The 20,990-nt window shown below is 40.0% G+C and overlaps 1 protein-coding gene across 1 annotated transcript in view; it reads right to left on the minus strand.

Annotated features, from left to right (window-relative positions):
* LOC117521297 (rab effector MyRIP-like) overlaps nt 1-20,990 on the minus strand; it is a 31,520-nt gene that overhangs the window by 3,624 nt on the left and 6,906 nt on the right. The window contains exons 4-13 of the mRNA XM_034182617.1: nt 16,379-16,459; nt 15,943-16,040; nt 14,744-14,824; nt 14,374-14,496; nt 12,717-12,850; nt 8,051-8,600; nt 6,464-6,706; nt 6,012-6,362; nt 5,335-5,871; nt 2,277-2,456 (exon numbers count right to left, since the gene is read on the minus strand). Of these exons, the coding sequence (XP_034038508.1) occupies nt 2,277-2,456; nt 5,335-5,871; nt 6,012-6,362; nt 6,464-6,706; nt 8,051-8,600; nt 12,717-12,850; nt 14,374-14,496; nt 14,744-14,824; nt 15,943-16,040; nt 16,379-16,459 (2,378 nt within the window). The remainder of the gene's footprint in view (nt 1-2,276; nt 2,457-5,334; nt 5,872-6,011; nt 6,363-6,463; nt 6,707-8,050; nt 8,601-12,716; nt 12,851-14,373; nt 14,497-14,743; nt 14,825-15,942; nt 16,041-16,378; nt 16,460-20,990) is intronic.

The raw sequence follows: 20,990 nt of genomic DNA on the forward strand, positions 1-20,990 counted from the left end.
TGGAATGGGATTGTGTTAAAGGAATGGTTACTTAGGGAGACCCAAATGAGGACGATCGCTTGTATTGTGAAGTGAGGCAATGTAGCACACGTCCCTGACTGAGCAGGGTCCACGGTGCAGGTGCCTCAATTCTGATTACTGCAAGTGGAGAAGACCAAGGTGATGCCCGCCCATCACCTGGCCGTGGCACATAGATGGCTTCATTCAGAAGGTGGGACTAGACCACTCTACAGTGGGGTAAAAAAGTATTTACTCAGCCCTTGATTGTGCAAGTTCTCCTACTTAGAAAGATTAGAGAGGTCTAAATTTCAACATAGATACACTTCAATTGAGAGACAAAATGAGGGGAAAAAAAATCCAGGAAATCACACTGTAGGATTTTTAAAGAATTTCTTTGTAAATGATGGTGGAAAATAAGTATTTGGTCAATAACAAAAGTTCAACTCAATACTTTGTAACATAATCTTTTTTTGGCAATGACAGAGGTCAATCATTTCCTGTAAGTCTTCATCAGGTTTGCACACACTGTAGCTGCTATTTTGGCCCATTCCTCCATGCAGATCTCCTCTAGAGCAGTGATGTTTTGGGACTGTCGCTGGGCAACACGGACTTTCAACTCTGTTAACAAATTTTCTATGGGGTTGAGGTCTGGAGACTGGCTCGGCCACTCCAGGACCTTGAAATGCTTTTTACGGAGCCACTACTTCGTTGCCCGAGTGGTGTGTTTGGGATCATTGTCATGCTGGAAGACCCAGACACGTTGCATCTTCAATGCTCTCACTGAAGGAATGTTGGATTCAACTATTTCCAACAACAATAAATTGCCATTTGCACATGCTGACTGTATATATTCAAAATAAAATCACAATATACTCAACCCTTAACATCTTTTAATAGGCCTACATGCAGTAGTTTCAAAAGAGGAACACTTTCAAACATGCTGGTTGGAAACCATTAATACTAAATGTAATACACTTCACTCTAATTTGGCACATACACAAACAAAACATGATGAATACCATAAATAGCAAAGAAAATAAAATATGACAAAATGGAATTTGATATCAATATCATTTTAAATTGCCCAAATAGGTGCATTTTGATCCAAAAATTGTTTTTCAATAGGTCATTTTCAAGGATTCAAGGATTCAAAAGAAGTTTATTGTCATATGCACATAGGAACATGTTCCCTGCACAATGAAATGTTACTGCATTTTTACCCATCCTAATTGCCAGTTAGGAGCAGAGGTCGCCTTTTTTGGCGCCCGGGGACCCAGCTCCAGATGTATATCCCTGCCCTAGGTCACGAGCAGGGCTGAGCAAACCTTGACCGGCCTCATGACACACTTAACAAACAACAACACACATAAGCCGGTCCGGTACATGAACACATATAAAAGCACACACAAGGAAAGAATTGGGAAAAGAAAAACCTCCATTGCTGCTGCGTTGAACTCCCGCAGCACCACTGGAGAGCAAAAAAAACCCATAGCACAGAAAAACAGTCATAACAAAAACAAAAAAAACAATCACAACAGATGACAGACAACAGCCGAGACTTGGATGTGTCCAGTGTCCAGACAGACAGCCCGGAACGGCCGCCTTCCCAAGATGGTGGCCATCTTGGGAAATGGCCGCCATCTTGAATTTTCAAGGGGCCGATCCACCAGATATGCTAATTAATATCATGAGAATGACCATGCAAATGTGGTACTTGTAACACCAAATGCATGATTTTTACATAATCTGGTCCACTAATAGTGCTGTGGGTGGGGCAATATGCTTCCTATGCTTCCAAACTTTACCTTCTGCAAAACTGGTTTGGGCTCCATCATAATTCATTGAAGAAGAATACTAACTTAAGCCAAGGTCAAACTCAAGTAAAACCTAAATTACAGTCCAACAATACCCACTTTGCATGGTCTCTGTTGATATTTTCCTTTCTTTCAACCTAATCATTGAACTTTGATCCTGACTGAAAAGCTTTGAACCTGATCATACAACAACATAACGTTTCTTTGATTGTGTTTTCATTTATTAGCAGGATACCTCAAAAGATTACTGATCCTTTGATCCGCTCATCAACACTGTGATACTAAATCACGATCAAAGATCAAAGGCAAGATCACCCCAATGATCTGGATCAACACCAAAATTCTATTAACTCTGCCTTGACCCAAAGTACATCTCCTTTAAGTTTAATTGAAAGAGACGAGAAACAACAAAACATTACCTCCTTGATGGAAACAATAACAACCAAAATAAGTCAGTCATACATTTTCCTCGAGCCTGGAGAACGGCTGATCCAGCTTCCTGGGGTCAACGTTTGGTGGCAGAGAGATGGAGGGCAGTCTGGGTTCGTCTCCCGATTCTACAGCCTGCAGCATGTCTTCAGTGGCATTCAGCACTTTAAGCACCTCAGTGGTGATACTGCGCAAAGACTCAGCCGAGGACCTCTACAGTGCGCGCTCACACACACACACACACACACACAAACACACACACACACCATGATATCAAATCATATAATATTTTATACTGAATGTTTTGCAAATAATGTCTGATATTTGATTTTCTGCGACATAGTAATAAACAACTATTATTTGAACATTCAGCAGTACGAGAAACAAAGAAAAAAATAAATAAAGCAATGCTGAAATACCCTCAGCCGTATGAGCATGTACCTTTTAAAGGTTCTCTGCAGGATGGGCCGTGCTTGTGCACATACATGAGCTTTCTTTTGAAAAGACCAGAAATGACCTTTGACTGTGTATGATGTGTGTGCACGCTGACATCCACAAGATGTCCTACAATCACTCCAGAGGTATTATCAGGTTCCAAAAACAGCGCTTTCAGTTTTTAGAAGTGTTTATTTCTCATAATATATGAGAAACGTGTTATATTTACAGAGAAATGCAAGCCGTTTCGGGAATGAAGATGCGTTTTTAAAACTGCAAACTAACTATAGCTGCATTTTAAAGAAAAATCATGATCTCTTTTGGGGGCTTGGAATAATTTAATAACAAAATGAAAACTGAACATTCAGTGGTTCATAGGATGTGGCCTAATGCAGTCAGAACCCGCCCACTCACACGTGCACTAAGGTGCGTGGCACCTACATGATGATAAATGATAAATGCATATCTAAACTTCTCTGCATGGTGCCTCATTTACATGTTAATTATCTTCAGCACTTTCCACTAAACATGGTTTATTCTTTCATTGTGTGGCACAGAGAAGAAGAGAAAAAAATGAAAGAACGAGCATCGAGCAAAATACTCAGTCGTTCTGGTGAAGCGGTTGCTTCCACCACGGTGAACCGAACTCAGACTGGCTTAGAAACTGTGGCTCAGTGTTCAGCAACATCTTGTTAGTGTCTCACTTTGGCATGTGTCTGAGTTGTTCAAAGAATGTACACTGGCTTGCAAAAGTATTTAGCCCCTTGGTATTTCACACATTTTAATTTGTTTATGGCATTTCAAATACACTGAAAAAAGAGCATGTTTGAACCAACTTAAAAGTGTTACAATTTGTAAAAACCTGAATGAATTAAGTTGTTTGAACTTACGCTTGAAAGTTAAATCAACTCTAACTTACAAACTTAAGTTCAAACAGCTTAATTCATTCAGGTTTTTACAAATTGTAACACTTTTTAAGTTGGTTCAAACATGATCTTTTTTCAGTGTACAAAATGTAAATTAGGCTTCTCAATATAAAAATTCTAAATTATCTTCCTTAGACTCAAACTGAAAGTAAATCTCTACAATTTGATATAAATTAATTAAAAATGTAAAAGCCAAAATGATGGGTTGTATAAGTAATCAGCCCCTTTGGTATCATACCTGTAAATAATCAGTAAATAATCAGAGGAGGGTTTTCTTTCACCAAGACATTAAATCTAGGCTTGCATCTCAGATGTACCTTCTGGCAAATTGTAGCTGAACTTTCAGGTCTTCTTTTTAATAAAACCCTCCTCTGTACCACTTCATCATGAAGCTGTATAACTAGGGATACAAAATGCAAACGTGCTATGCACAATTTCTCCAGTCACAGCCACAGAAGCCTATAACTTCTTCTGGGTTGTCTGGGTGTCTTGGTGGCTTTCCTCATTCTTATCCTTCTTGCACAGTCACTCAGTTTTTGAGAACTGTCTACTCCACACAGATTTACCATAGAGTGCCACAGTGTTTTGTATTTCTTTAAACGTCATAGTGACTTGGAATGTATCCATTCATGTATCCATCCCCTGACTTGTCTGAAGAAAACTGGCAATTAATATTTATAGGTATTATACCAAAGGGGCTGATTACTTATGCAACCCATCATCTTGGCTTTAATATTTTTAATTAATTTATATAAGTTGTAGAGATTTACTTCAGTTTGAGCCTAAGGAAGATAATTTAGAAATTTATATTGAGAAGACTGATTTACTTTTTATATTTGAAAATGTCATACATAAATTAAAATGATGTGAAATACCAAGGGGTATGATACTTTTGCAAGCCATTGTATCATTGTGCAGTATGCAAATGTAAAATATTCCAGAAATTGACTTAATCCATATCAGGATGCTACTATTCAGGAAAATTCTGGAAGTGGAAGTAATTTCCAACCTTTTTTTGCATTTCAGAAAAATTAAACCCATTTGCAAGCTTGCTAAGCAACTGAGACATCAAATTTAGGGCTTCATTCTGACACCAGACGTGCGCAGCACGTAAATGTAAAATATTCTGTAATTACATATAGACCATATTGGAATTCTTGTACTGCTTAACAATTCTGGAAGAGGTCCAGAATTGGAAGTGTTGTTCAAATTTCAAACTTTTTATGCATTTCAGAAAAGTTAAAGACTAATCCTTACCATAACCCTCATTAAAGTAACTGGCAAAGTTCCGAGGCAGCAGAGACATCAATCAGATTTAAAGCCTCGTTCTGACACCACAAACGTGCAGCATCTTTCCAGAAAGAGTTTCAGGAGCACAAGATAATAATAATAAGAAGAAGAAAATGCCAAGCAAATGCTACTTATTCATCACATCATCAAATGTGATGTATTTTGCAATTACGCATAGACCACATTGGAATTGTGGTACTGCATAACACTTCTGGAAGTGGAAGTATTCAAATTTCACAACTTTTTATGCATTTCAGAAAACTTCAACCTGAGCCGCCCTCCACCTCATTGCTAACTAACTAAAGTCATGTACAAGGTTGCTTGGCCACCGATATGTCAGAGCCTTGTTTCAACACCGTACGTACACAAAGTTCTTCCAGAATTGACAGCCAGTTTCAGAAGTGACAAAAAATTAATAAAAACTCTGAGTTTGTACTTACACATCGATTGTCCTCCAGTGACCATAAAGCTTTGTGACGATTGGACGCACACTGCTTCACGGACTCTGTATGTTTGGATTTGAACTCTTCGAGCATTTTGTCTGTTTCTATCCTTTCTTCATCTGTACCATCTCTTTTTCTTCTGACCTCCTGTTTGTCATCACTTACTTCTGCTCTTCTGAAACACGCTTTGGTCTCGTCCATGTCCTCAGATGTTGATTTGTTTTGTTGATGTGTCCATCGGGCATCGAGACCCGATTCTGCCAATTCTGTTTTATGGCTTGTCGTCCCATTTGTATCTTTCTCCAGATCTGATTTTCTGTACTCTTCCTTCACCATCATCATCAACATGTTGTTAATTATTCTGTCCAACTTTTCATCATCCTCATCTTGCCTCTCTGTCCTCTTTATCGCAGGCTGACTGTCCTTTTGGATTTTGGAGCCTGTTGCCATCGTTTCCGCCGATGTTCTCCAAACTCCAGCTCCTGATTTTCCTCCTCCTCTGCAAACTTTTAACATTTTGAACCGTTTCCACTTCTACATCTCCACCAGCATCTCTTCGCTCCTCCCTCTTGGTCTCAGCCGTCCATGGCGCCTCGTTGTCTCCGGCTTGGTCCAGCTCATCCTCGGTGGATGAGAACTGTGAGGCGCTGACCAGGACTGGCCAGCTCTCGTACCTGAATGGCCTGGACTGTTTTCTCCCGCTGCAGTTTCCACAGCATATCATCATCGAGTCCCACTTTGTCCAACTCGTCTTCCGTGGACGAGAACTGGGCAGCACTGATTTCATTTGCCAGTCTGCACACTTTGGCCGTCAGCTCTTCGGTCCTCCAGTCTTCATCCTCTCCGGTCTTCCTCTTTCCCTCAGCACTGGCACTCCTGTGCAGCTCGTCCTCTGTGGATGGGAACCGGTTCACCCCTGCTGGTTTTTCTAGCCAATGGACCTCCATGGCTTCATCTCTGGTCTGTTCTCCATCACTCTGTCTCATGTTGTCTAACTCATCGTCAGTAGATGAGAAGTAGAACGTCTGGACTGTTCAACCAGCTGTAAAGTCTGCACTCCATCTCTTCATCATCTGTTCATTCTCCTCCATCTCCTGCTCCATCTCAGATTCATCTCTTTCCTCACTTCGTGTCTGCTTTCCTGCCTCTGTCCTTGATCCCTACCACAATCCCTCACTCCGTCACCTTCTGGAGTGGAGGAGTCGGAATTGCTTGTGTGGCGTGCTAACTGACATTTCACGTCCTGATCCTTCTGACTGGCTCTCCATCCGGCGATGTCACTCTCTACCTCAGAAGGTTCTGGGGTTGAATTGTCAGAGGTCACAGCATCAGAAGCATGAATGGATTTCTGGTCTTTTTTGTTGTAATTCTGTAAATAGAAGACAAAAATGGAGATTTAAACAAGTATTTTTATTTTATTTTACATGATTTACTTTTGCGTGGTGCATGAAATGTAATTTCTCTGGAAATACTTTAGTACATATCTAAGCAAGTTTTAATCAGTTTAATCAACGAGGCATTTACAAGGGTGATTGAAACGTTTGAGCCTGACCCAGCAAAAGTAGGGCGTGGTTCTCAATCTTTTGCATTCTGAGAAACCAACATTTTTCAAGAAAATGTGGAGGAGTTTTGACTCACTGTGCAATGTTGAAAAATGTTAGTTTCACAGGACCCTTCTTTTCTGGGCCAGGCTCAAAATGTTTCAGTTTCCCCTCATATTGCATCCAGGCACAGCACTCACCATGCAGCGGTATTATTTTTGGTCCTGGTGTGTCTGTCCTGTGTGAACAAAATAACTCAAAGAGTTTTGACCCCAATTTGGATTAAATTTGGTAGAATGACTGAGAGTCAGTCAGGAACAAAAGGATTTAATTTAGAGAGAAACTGGTTAAAAGGCAAGTCACAGACCAAGGTCAAGCTTTTTGCTCATTATTCTGAGAAACTGGCTAAAGATCTTTAGTTTAGTTAATATTTAAACACTTAATTAAGTTATATATCAGCTTTCTATTGGTCATTTGACCTCTAACCTTCGGGACCTTGAAAGATCAAACTAGTTTTGAGAGGATATTTCAAGGAATTGTATAAAAATATTACCATGAATCATTCACATGCAGTCATACACCACATTTTTATGAGTCTCACGATCTTTTATTTTGGGTGAACGTAAAAGTGTGAAATTAATTTACAGTGGTTATTTTGAGAAACTCTTAAAGCTGCAACTATAGTTATTTTGACAAACATGAACATCTTTGAAGGAGTTAGTCCTGCTGGACTAACTGTGGGACTCGTGTTTGTACATACAAAGACAGAAATGTGTGTGTACCTATTTTTATGCCAAAATGATAAAGCAAAAGAATGACAAAAGAGCAATAAAGTGTGTACGGATAGTAATAAGTCTCAATCATCAGGTCTGCTTCCTACTCCCATCTTTAGCCATGAAGGGATGTAGACAAACCCACCAAAGTGATCATTTGCATATAAAGCCTCTCTGCTTGCTGTTCCAAAGTCATCTCTGTTTAATCACAGAAGTCTTGGAGAACAACATGACAATGAAAAACGTGCAAAGATGTGCAATTTCACCAAATTGCACATCTTTGCGCATTTTTTGTGTTGCGTTAAGGAGTGTCATTTCTAGTGTCATAGAGTTTTCAGCTTTTCTATTCTTTTGTTATTGAGTGTAAAGCAAACTTTTGTTTATTATGTTATATCTTACCGGCAGAGAAGAAGCTGGATCATTTTGATTTCTTCTCTCTTTATGTGATCTCCCAAGTATCTCCATTTCTTCCTCTGCAGCCACACTGTTCTTATCTGCCGAGCCTTCGGGGTTAAAGTTCACATCAATGATACTCGTCCGACGGGACGACGAAGGCCGCCTGATTTCAAGTCCCAAATTACTCCTCAGTAGTGATTCTTGAGATGTATTATGGTACCAATACTCCTCTGGATCTGAAAGCAGATCTCCTCTGTCACCTTGATAACCCGTTAGCGGAGACAGCATCCCGGTTTGATGACTGCAGGTGTCGTCTGTGTCCTGTGGGTTGAAGTTAGCATCGGTCCACGTCCTTAAGACATCCCGCTGGATGGCACTCCACAAGCAATCAGGCTCGGCCTTGTTTTCATTGTCAGAGCCCATGCCTTCATAAGGAGAGACAACTCCAGACTCGACCTCCAAAGCATTATAGACCAGACTCTTCCTTTTGGTCAACAGGTCCGGACGTGAAAGTGGGGTGCTCTGCAGAGCAATCCAGTTCCCATCTGAGCTCCTGAACACCGAGGAAGCACCTTCATGGGCAAACACAACAACACAGAAACTAGCAAATATGTTTCTGCTCTGGAACACACACAATAACCCGATTCATAAAAAAACAATCCAGATTCATCATTGATCCAGACCCTTTCATGTAGATTCAAAGGCGGCTCCAGAGTTTGTCATGATTTCTTAGGGCTTGGTGATATATTTCATACTGGAGCAAAACAATTTACAGAGTTTGAAAGCCAAGCAGTGGTGACCTTGGAATGAAAGAAACTGGCAAACAAGCTCAGGTTGGATGTGCGTCTCCACTCATTCTGAATACTGGACTGTGTCCTCTCATTTCTTTTTTTACCAGGTTCTGGTTCCTGGATGGAGTCTGTTTGGGGCAGTATGGTGGCTTTGTGGTTGGCACTGTTATCTCACAGGAAGAAGGTCCTGTGTTCACTTCCCACTTGGTCCTTTCTGTGTTACGTTTCTGTGTGGTGCATGCTGACTTCCATGCAGGTCAGGTGAAATGGTGACTCTAAATTGACCGTAGGTATGAGTCCTAAATGTGTCTGTCTGTATGTGGTCCTGTGATAGACTGGTGTCCTGTCCAGAGTGTACCCCACCTCTCGCCCTATGACTGCTGGGACACACTCCTGTACCCCATGACCCTTAATTGGAATAAGCGGACATAGAAAATTAATGAATAAACAATCCATTTATAATCATTTTAACAGAAAACTAAAGAAATGAAGAAAACTAAATGCATTTTGCATTCACCTTCTTGTAGTGTATAAACAACAGATCATTGGTTATATGAGAATTAGGGGTTCTAGAGAACCGGATCAGTCAGGGTAGTAGTGGTGAGAAAGTGAGGCTGAACACATGATTTTGAAATGTAAATATCAGGTTTATGGTAGGGCTTAGGATTTTTATTTTATTGTGTGTGTTGGAATTATAGCCCCAGACTAGAGCCGCCTATGTGCATTAGTGAGGAGACGTTCCCTGCTTTGTCTTACAGGATTAAAAAGCAGGTAGTTTAAAAAAGAATTGTGGAATCCAGATTAGAGATGGGTATTGATAAGATTTTATCGATATCGAAGCCATTATCGATTCTGCTTACTGATCCGATTCCTTATCAATTCCCTTATCAATACCTCTTGTGAATTTTCTGTGTACTAAAAGTAGGCTTTACAGGTTTTCTATGTCAACAACATTTTATTGAGTCTTAAAGTAAATAAATATGATATTGGTCACTGGGTCCTTGATCTCTGACATAAATAGAATAAACAAAATCTGTAGTTTTTGTCAAAAGCATTTCAGACATTAATGGCATGAAAGTCTCTCCATACCTCTGAGCTGAGCTCAGCCAGCTGCTGCATGTCAGCGCAGGACATCTTCATTTGGGAGGGAAAAAACATTTTGATTGACTGCGTTTATTGTTTGTATTACCATCCATCCATCCATCCATCCATTTTTCTTCCGCTTTATCCGGAGTCGGGTCACGGGGGCAGCAGCTCAAGCAAGGCCGCCCAGACCTCCCGATCCACACACACCTCCCCCAGCTCCTCTGGGGGAACCCCAAGGCGTTCCCAAGCCAGCCGAGAGATGTAGTCCCTCCAGCGTGTCCTGGGTCTTCCCCGGGGCCTCCTCCCAGTGGGACGTGCCAGGAACACCTCTCCAGCGAGGCGTCCAGGGGCATCCGGAAAAGATGCCCGAGCCACCTTATAACGTTTGAAAAAAGGTGTAATTTGATTTAAACGGCCATTCGCTTTGAAGTTATCATTCCGACCAGACTCTATCTTTCTAACTTGACTCGGCCAGAGAGCGCACAACGTTGGAGCTGTGTGAACAGAACAGAGGACGAGTCTCGTTCTTTCTCACAAGACAAGTGTCCCAGTTAGGACTTTAATCCGCACAAAAGTGACCTCACGATTGACATATTTTAATGGCTTTGAGAGGGGTTAAGAGTGGAGTTGCTGCTTTGGAAAACCAACGAAGCAAAGAACCAACGAAGCAACGAGTCGGGAGCACTGTTTCATTGCTTCAAGCTTCAAAGCAGAGCCACGCTGCAGAAATGGTAGAGAAATGATCATTTTCCTGACAAATACCCCCAAAAACAACGGCCCCTCTGAAGGACCGATAAGGGAATCGTTAAGCAAAAAGGCTATTGATGTCGGTGGATCGAATCATTTCTTAACGATACCTGAAAATACCAGTTCCCAATACCAACCCTAATCCAGATTCAGCTCAAAACTTTAAGAACAAGAAAACATAGAAGAAATAATTAGGTTTTTTTCCTGTTGAGCGCCCCTCATGACTAAACTGATTGGGCCTCATGTATCAATGTTGCGCACTTGTGGCGTAAATTTACGGCGTAAACTTGAAATACACCAAAGTCGCCGTGACATGTATCAAGCAGTGCGCACCTGCCCATTTCTGGCGTACGCCTGACGTGATCTTGATAAATGCGGGCGGGTGGAAACGATCGTACTTATAATAAACACGGCCATAAATATTCAGACTCCGCTTCAGACACACCCTCATTTTACGACATGGAAGCCATGAAGACAGCAATGAAAAAGAACTCCACCAATCACGACGCGTGCCAATAGAGCATCGAAAGCGGCCGTCGTATCAATTGTTTTGTAGTATATAATCAATAAAGTGTTACAGTGGTCCCTCATTAATCGCTGGAGTTACATTCTAAAAATAGCCCGAAATATGCGAAACCGCGACGTAGTCAGCGTTATTTTTTACAATTTTTATAGACGTTCAAAGCTGTAAAACCCCTCACTACACAGTTATACACTTCTCAATCAGGCATGAACATTTTCTCACTTTTCTCTCGGTGTGTAAACACTCTCAAAGTTCAAACCTTAGAAGGAAAATAATACCAAACTGTTTCAGGCCCAAACATTTGTTTGAGAAATAAAATAGAATGTTTCCTATAAATAATTATGATGGCATTTAGAACTAACGAATTAATTTTAACGATCAACGAACGAGGTCGGACACATAAGAAATTATAATAGTGACTGACCAGTATTTCACAGATCGGGCCTCTGCGTCCTGACACTGCGCCTTTTCCCACTCACACCTCACAGCAGCAGGTGTTGGTTTCCGTGTGACAAACACAGTTATGAGTAGTTGTTGGCGCTCTTTTCTCTTCTGGGCAACAAGATTCTTATAAACAGATACGCAGAACACAGAACACTGTAAAAAAAAAAGGCATGCAAAATTGGACTAAATACTCCGCGAGACTCCGAGGCCACGACAGGTGAACGGCGTTATAGCGAGGGACCACTGTATTCTCTTTTCACATGTCAATAATTCTTGACATGTGGATATTTGCTCGCTCAATTAATAAGACACGCCTAATCTGTCAGATTTCTTTATTTTTTAAATGTATTTCTGTATTTCTTTTATTGTGACAACCGAATGGAGAAGACAAAACCTGGTTGCAGCACGGGCGAATTAAGGGAATGACGAAACTACAGTTGTTATTATCAATTTCATTGTCTAAAACGATCACACCACATAAAGTTAAGCTCAGCGCTGCTCTGGCTCCAGGCTCGAAGTCTGGAGAAAAGGGCGTGTAGCGCTGTCTTTGCAGTCAGCACTGTAGCCACGGATCGTGCTCCATAACAATCCCGCAACAGCGGGATTTGTATTGATTATTATGTAGTATAATCAGGAAAGTGTTATGTAACATATGCACTGATTTGTATAATGGCACTGTTTATCATGTTGATCATCTTCATTTTATGTGGATTCCAGCGCTGGTTCATTTTGGTGTATAATTTACGCCACCTCTCGACCTGGTGTATATTTTCAGCGCAGCGTACGCCAACGACCACATTGATAAATGCCAAGTAGCGCAGCCGTTTTGGCGTACATCCAATATACGCTCAAATATCGCCGTACGCAACGTTGATACATGAGGCCCATTGTGTGCATCCAAGATGGAGACAGACAGTGTCATCAAACAAGGAGTCACAAACTTGTGGGGAATGGGCCCCCATAGGGACTTTGGGAATTTGGATTTGGATTATCCCTAAAATCCAATCACTTGCTCCTAAATTGTATCAAAACATACTGATACATCAAATTAAAAGTGTTAATGGTACTGTGTACTTACTGGGGTTGTCGAGCCACTCTAAACTTTTCCAAGTAGGTCATTCCAGATCCAAGTCCTTCCTTCTTTGATGCCTCACGAGGGTGCTGGCTCAGAGGATGTTCTTCATTCAGCATGGAGAAGGCAGAGTGTGACCCCTTGCAAGATCCAAAAGACAAATGAAAAATTACTGAAATTTTTCATTTTAAAACTCTGTTTATGTGTGTCAGACACCTCCTGAAATTATATCTTTGATCATCTGCAGGTTGCAGATTCAGCAGTTCAAAGGCTGGCCAGTAGAGGTCAGCACATGTCATTTTACAGATGAGAGAGCATTTATAGTACAGAAAATACTCTCACTAGCCACTTTATTAGGAACTCCTGTTTGACTGTAGAAACTTGGAGTCAGCTGAAATAGTATCAGAGTTTGGGGGAAAAAAAGGGGTGGTGCTGTTGGTCTCTAGGGTCGACAGATAATGGTCTGAAAAAGAAGATACATCAAGTGAGCGGCACTTTCCTGGGAGAAAATATCCTCTTGATGGTCGACTTCAGAGAAGACAGGCCAGACTAGTTCAAGCTCTCAGAAAGGAACAAGTGACTAGAACATGTTAAACTCTGAAGCCAGATCAGCCACAGCAGAAGAAAAACTCACCGGGTGACACTCCTGTCAGTGAAGAACAGAGGCTACATTTCCATTTCCAGCAACTTGTTAACTATATCTCACTCAAAATTAAAGCAGTTTTGGTGGCAAAAATTCACCCTGGTGCTGGCACAGGTCAGGTCAGGTCAGGTCACATGCCATGTCACTGCATTCACCACACAACACAACTGCCTGGGGTCTTGGAGAGCATCCACGTATGCAAACATCTGATCCATCCCCATTTCTTGAAAGTAGCCATCTCTTTGCTGCAGCCTGGGCGCCCCTTGGTGTTCTCCATTTGCTCGAGTGCTCAACAGTAAGGCACATGCACGCTGGATCACTGCAATTGATGCAATTGATACATCTCACCTGTCTCCCTATGTAACCACTGGTTTCAAACAAAGTCACTCCAGAGGTACCCAAGGATCCTCCAAACAGACCTAGTATTAAAGACATCTAGTCATCTCCAAAGATTATTGACACACAACCACAAAGTAAGACTGGAAGCTCCAGGACCGTGAAGACATGGTCCTTTGGCTTCCTGAAAAGATGTCAACATTGATAAACACATATGTCGAGTGACCCAGATGTATCTCAATCTCAAAAGCTGAGGACCCACAGATGTGAATGTCACTGCCAAAACAAGCACGTGTCCATGAGTTTGACACTTGCACCGCACACAGATACACTGGTGACGGCCAAGTCCAGGAAGTCATTAAAAGCATGGATGTTATTCTTGATGGGCATGGGCTCATCAAAACTGGTCAATGGAAGATTGGAAAACTGTTGCCTGGTCTAATTACCTTTGATTTCTACATTATGACTCGAACAGTGGTGTCGTGATGTGGTAACTACATGATGCTATCAGGTCAGTATGGACCAAAATCTCAGAGGAACATCTCCAGCACCTTGTTAAATCTAACCCATTAAGAATTGACCTTCTGAACCCAGTACTAGCAAAGTGCCCCTCATGAAGTAGCCAGTGAGTGTCTGTTCAGTACGTACACACATACTTAATTGGTTCTGGTGTGTTTTTCTTACCACACAGTCCGTTTGGTGTTTAAAACTAGAGGTTTGGATGCAGACTGACTGAAGGTGTTCTTGGATCCAGTCCTGACTGTGATCCGGCTTCATCTCAGTCAAACTCTTCCTCCTGTTAACGATCTAAAATGAGACAGAGACAGACCGGATCAGGATCAGGATCCATCCTGTTTTCAGTCAAATCATTGTGTGCAGTTGTTAGGCACGTTGATCACGTACTGCTGTAGCCCCAACCCCCCACCCACCCGACTGCATTTCAGTATTACCAAATAAATCCGCTTATTTACAGGCTACAAAACATTAATTAACATCATTAATTACCAAACAGGTGTCGGGAGCTCAGACTGCAAAGTCCAGAATTGCAGCTTACTTTTTGCACAATGGTTTTGGCCACTTGTTCAATAAGCTCTGCTCTGTGCTCCTGCAGGTACTGTGCTTCATCCAGCTGCTCCTGAAACAACAGCAGCAAACAGTAAAGCAGCTCCAAGGCTGTGATTGCTCCTCTAAAGACACTCTGACATCCTAAAGCCAAATCTGGAAGCACACGATCAGTGCATTATTATTTAACTTTCTTCTTTTCATATATTTTATGTCACTGACACTCATAAACTCATAGTTTTCCATCATCACAGTTAAGATTAAAAAAAGTATAAAACCAGGTTAAAAATGAACACAAAAATAATTTTTTTAATGAAATAAATAAAATGAAGTGCAAAAAATGTACAAAATAGACAATATTCTATTGAAAACAGGTCACATCAGTTTCATCCCCAAAATGTAAAGAGCCATTTCAGTCAGCTCAGTACATGTCTTCTCAAAATATGAGTCAGGTCAAGCTCATAGGTCAAAGGTCAAGGACAAACCAGAGGTCACTGTCTGAAATAAATGCCAATTGTTTCAGAACACAAAGCACAATGTCCCACATTGGGCAGACTCAGTGGATGTTCCTCTCACAACATGGGTCATGTCAAATTCATAGGTCAAAGGTCAAGGGCAAATCAGATGTCAGATCAAAGGTCATTGTTTAAAATACATGGCGATATCTTGAAAGCGCAAAGAGGAATTTCAATCAAACTTGATGGGTAAACTCAGTGGGTGGTCCTCTAACAATACAAGTTACCTCAAGGTCAGAAGTGTTTATGATTTGACTTCCAAACTTTTGACCTTCAGGAAATATGTACTGTCATGCAACTGCTTAGGCTTCTTACACACGCCGTGCACATATCAGCTTAAACATCATGTCATGATAATATTAAACTGACTCGGTCCAATCAGTGTTCGTGTTTCATGTCACACTACATTGCTGCAGCAGCTGCCTGATTATAGGTGGTGACAGTGAGGCACTGCAGCCATCTAGTTATCTTGTTTGTCCAAAGAGAATGTTCCACACTGATAAACACTGTGCCACACACACTGAACTGTTCAGGTACTACTATTTGCAGAACAAGGTGACTGCAGTACACTCTTATGAATTATTAAGTAGTTTTTGTGACAAAAAGTACAAGGCGGTGTAGACAAATGGGGCGTCTATGAATAAATATTTTAAAGAGACTGTTGTTAATAACTGACCTGAGTGCCAACTTCAAAGTTGGCCTTGGAAATTGCCTCATCTATGGCCTCCTCTGCAACCCGCAAGGCCACACTGAACATCTCCTCCATGCTGTGCTCTAAACATAAGAGACACAATAAAACGCGTTATCCCAAAATCCGTACACCTTTCAGTCATGTTTGCAGTAACTGGGAAGATAAAGAGACATGAGGGCGGGGCAGAACAGCAAATGTATGCAATCGAACTGGCATCAGAGCTGAAAGATTACCACCAAGATGACTTCTCACATCCTAATCACTCTCCTCTGATTTATATCTCGGACATCTCTGAAGCAATGTGGACTTTTACCACAACCACGAGTATTATCACAGCTCCTGTATTTAGTTATTTAGGTGCATTTACTCAAACTGGATTTTCAAACAGACAATACAATCATAATGAAATAAACCTTTGTACCTTCACTTTGTCTGTAGAAGAACGAGTCACTGCCACAAATGCTGCCCTCATTGTAGACACTTTCCTCGTAGGTGCTGCCGTCTGCACACACAGACACACACACATACAGTAGACAGTGTGAGCTATAAAAACAAAAACAGCTCTGATCAAAAATATAGACTAAATAATAACTGTAAAAATATAGCACAATGCTAAAATACCCTCTGCTGTATGAGTATTGTTTACTTTATAATTTGCAGTTGTTTAATTTATATCCCATTGTAAAGTATGTACACACACACATATATATATACAGTAGTGTTCAGAATAATAGTAGTGCTATGTGACTAAAAAGATTAATCCAGGTTTTGAGTATATTTCTTATTGTTACATGGGAAACAAGGTACCAGTAGATTCAGTAGATTCTCACAAATCCAACAAGACCAAGCATTCATGATATGCACACTGTTAAGGCTATGAAATTGGTCTATTAGTAAAAAAAGTAGAAAAGGGGGTGTTCACAATAATAGTAGTGTGGCATTCAGTCAGTGAGTTAATTAATTTGTGGAACAAACAGGTGTGAATCAGGTGTCCCCTCTTTAAGGATGAAGCCAGCACCTGTTGAACATGCTTTTCTCTTTGAAAGCCTGAGGAAAATGGAACGTTCAAGACATTGTTCAGAAGAACAGCGTAGTTTGATTAACAAGTTGATTGGAGAGTGGAAAACTTATACGCAGGTGCAAAAAATTATAGGCTGTTTATCTACAATGATCTCCAATGCTTTAAAATGGCCAAAAAAAAAAAAAAAAAAAACAGACGCGTGGAAGAAAATGGAAAACAACCATCAAAATGGATAGAAGAATAACCAGAATGGCAAAGACTCACCCATTGATCAGCTCCAGGATGATCAAAGACAGTCTGGAGTTACCTGTAAGTGCTGTGACAGTTAGAAGACACCTGTGTGAAGCTAATTTATGTGCAAGAATCCCCCGTAAAGTCCCTCTGTTAAATAAAAGACGTGCAGAAGAGGTTACAATTTGCCAAAGAACACATCAACTGGCCTAAAGAGAAATGGAGGAACATTTTGTGGACTGATGAGAGTAAAACTGTTCTTTTTGGGTCCAAGGGCCGCAGACAGTTTGTGAGACGACCCCCAAATTCTGAATTCAAGCCACAGTTCACAGTGAAGACAGTGAAGCATGGTGGTGGAAGCATCATGATATGGGCAGTTTCTCCTACGATGGTGTTGGGCCTATATATCGCATACCAGGTATCATGGATCAGTTTGGATATGTCAAAATACTTGAAGAGGTCATGTTGCCTTATGCTGAAGAGGACATGCCCTTGAAATGGGTGTTTCAACAAGACGATGACCCCAAGCACACTAGTAAACGAGCAAAATCTTGGTTCCAAACCAACAAAATTAATGCCTCACAGATGTGAAGAAATCATGAAAACTGTGGTTATACAACTAAATACTAGTTTAGTGATTCACTTGATTGCTAAAAAGCAGTTTGAACATAATAGTTTTGAGTTTGTAGCATCAACAGCAGATGCTAGTATTATTGTGAACACCCCCTTTTCTACTTTTTTTTACTAATAACCCAATTTCATAGCCTTAAGAGTGTGCATATCATGAATGCTTGGTCTTGTTGGATTTGTGAGAATCTACTGAATGTACTGGTACCTTGTTTCCCATGTAACAATAAGAAATATACTCAAAACCTGGATTAATCTTTTTAGTCACATAGCAATTACAGCCTCAAGTCACATATATACTTTAGTGATGCCAAAGGTGCATCACTAAAGTATTGAAGGATGTGAATACTTATGTACGTGTGGTTTCTTAATTTTTATTTTTAATAAATTTGCAAAAATTTAAAAAAAACTTATGTTGTCATTATGGGGTGTTGTGAGTAGACCTTTAAGGGGGGAAATGAATTTAATCCATTTTGGAATAAGGCTGTAACATAACAAAATGTGAAAAAGTGAAGTACAGTGAATACTTTCTGGATGCACTGTATATCTATCTATCTATCTATCTATAGAAAGATAGCTATAGATATATAGTGGAGTTCTCTATATTTGTACAATAACTGCTTATAATTTACAAGAGCATAGACAAACAAATTCTATATCTGTGCACCAGACCTGCATGTAATTACTGAAAAGCTCTTGAGGTTCTGTCATTAACTGAACAGAATGAATTATATTAATTTAATATAAAATGACCTTTTTTTCTATAGTTTTTATTAAATTAAACTATCACATCCAGAAACATTCATCAATTCCATATTACATTCCATAACTCAACATTAATTTAAAAAAATACAAACCTTTACCAAAATCACATACTGATAAAAACCAAAATTTTGTATGTCATTAAGATAGCATACTGTATGAATAGTAATGTATTTGTTATAAATAACAGTAGTTTCTTTCTCATGTGGCTGCTTTAAATATAATTTGGCATTTTTTGTGTGTGTCTGAGGTTTATTCTGCAGATGGTCTGAGCCTTGAGCTCTTCTCCTGTCATGGAAATATTCACGCAACAATGCAGCTTTTTTGTGGTTATATAAGTGCATTAGAACAGCCTCGTGCGCGGTATTATGGAACAACACACATATGCAGTGGAACAATGGGGTCCTTTCCAACCGTTTTAAATCCAGATGATTTGTAAATTATTTTTGACAATACAGAGATCCACTTTGATGATGACCCCACTGCTAAAACCCTCTCACACACACACACACACACACACACACACACACACACACACACACACACACACACACATACACACACACACACACACACGATGGCGCGTTCTTACATTCAGTGAGTCAGGAGAGATTTGTCTCTGTGGACAGGATAAAGAACATCCTGATCTACACAAACAGCTCACACAGTAGCTAAAGGTCATAGTGACACTAAAAGGCAGTGTGGGTGTGTGACCTGTAATGTGCAAAGGAAAATAATCCACATGGAATCCTAATGTGCAATCGTTTTGTGAATCTAAATATTTTCTGAGTTTGGAGTTTGTTTCTCCTCTCTGACTGTAAACTGAACATACTGTACATACGAGTATATATATATATATATATATATATTATATATTACTTTCTGAAGCCAGATTTGACACCTCTGCATTGAGGATATCACCTGATGAAGCATTTCAGATGTTATTTTGTCCCATTCTTCCTGCAAACACATCTTCAAAGTGTGCAACAGTATGGGGCCATCATTGTTGTCATTTTTCTTTTTTTTAAATTTTCCACACATTCTCTATTGGGTACAGGTCAGGACTACAGGCAGGCCATTCCCCTATCCATACCCTCTTCATCTGCAGCCATGCTTTTTCTATGTGTAGAATGTGATTTAGCATTGTCTTGTTGAAAAATGCATGGACAACCCTGGAAAAGATATCATCATGAAGGCAGCATATGCTGCTCTAACATCTCAATGCACTTTTCTGCATTATTGCTGCCATCACAGAAGTGTAAATTACCTTTACAAGGGGCACTGACACAACACCATACAACCACCCATGACTCTGGCTTTTGAATTTGTTGCTTGTACAGTCCAGATGATTCTTTTTATTCTTGGCCTGGAGTACCAAAGGGAATCTGGAGTACTGATTTGTTTGACCCCAGGACACATTTCTATTGTGTGACGGTCCAACCCAGATGGCTGTGAGCCCAGAGACATCTACGTCATTTCTGGACAAGGTTAATATGCAGTTGTTTTTTTTTTTTTTTTTTTTGTTTTTTTTTTTTTTTTTTTTGCACAATAAACATTTAAGTGGCTTTTGTGAATGCAATTCTGCACTGTATTGCCTGACAACGATTTCTCAAAGTAATCCATTGTTCATGTAGCTATATCAGCTATTGATGAGTTCTTGATGCAGTGCCATCTGATGGATCACAGATCATTAATGTGCAGCCTTGGCTTGTACTTTTTTGTACTTAAATTATTTAATAATATTATGCATTGTAAAGGGAAAAATATGTCAGTCCCTTTAAAACTTTCTTTGAAGAACACTGTTTTTAAACTTTTTAATAATTTTCTCCCACATGTGATAAATTGGATAGCCTCTGCCCATCGCTGTTCTTCAAAGTCTCCGCTTTTCAAGGATACTGCTTTTGTACTAAATCATGATTACAATCACCTGTTTGAAATAATGTAGTTATTTATTTATTTATTTATTTATTCATTCATTCATTTAACGTTTACCTCATTACTTGCCATAATTTGCCATCATCTCAGTTTTTTTTTTTTTTGGAATGTCTTCCTGGCTTGAAGTGCAGAAATGGATGTATATTAATAAATTTAATGAAGCTGATCACAAAAAAATTAAATATCTTGGGTTCATACTGTCTGCAAATAGATGTCAAAACAAATGTAAGAATCACTTTTGTTATTGTTGTTTAGTTTGTTTTTATTTTCATTTTCCATAACATCCCAATTTTTTCTGATTTGGAGTTTTAAATGCACAAAAAATGCACATAATCATGCATGAGTTCAGGAGTTATTTAGCAAAAACAGCAATACATTTGTCTCATCATATTGCAGCAAACATGCCCACATAATTATAAATTAATCTTGTTCTTTTCTATCAAACTGGATTAGCAGT

This window comes from Thalassophryne amazonica, chromosome 12, assembly GCF_902500255.1.
Source record: "Thalassophryne amazonica chromosome 12, fThaAma1.1, whole genome shotgun sequence".
NCBI lineage: Eukaryota > Metazoa > Chordata > Actinopteri > Batrachoidiformes > Batrachoididae > Thalassophryne > Thalassophryne amazonica.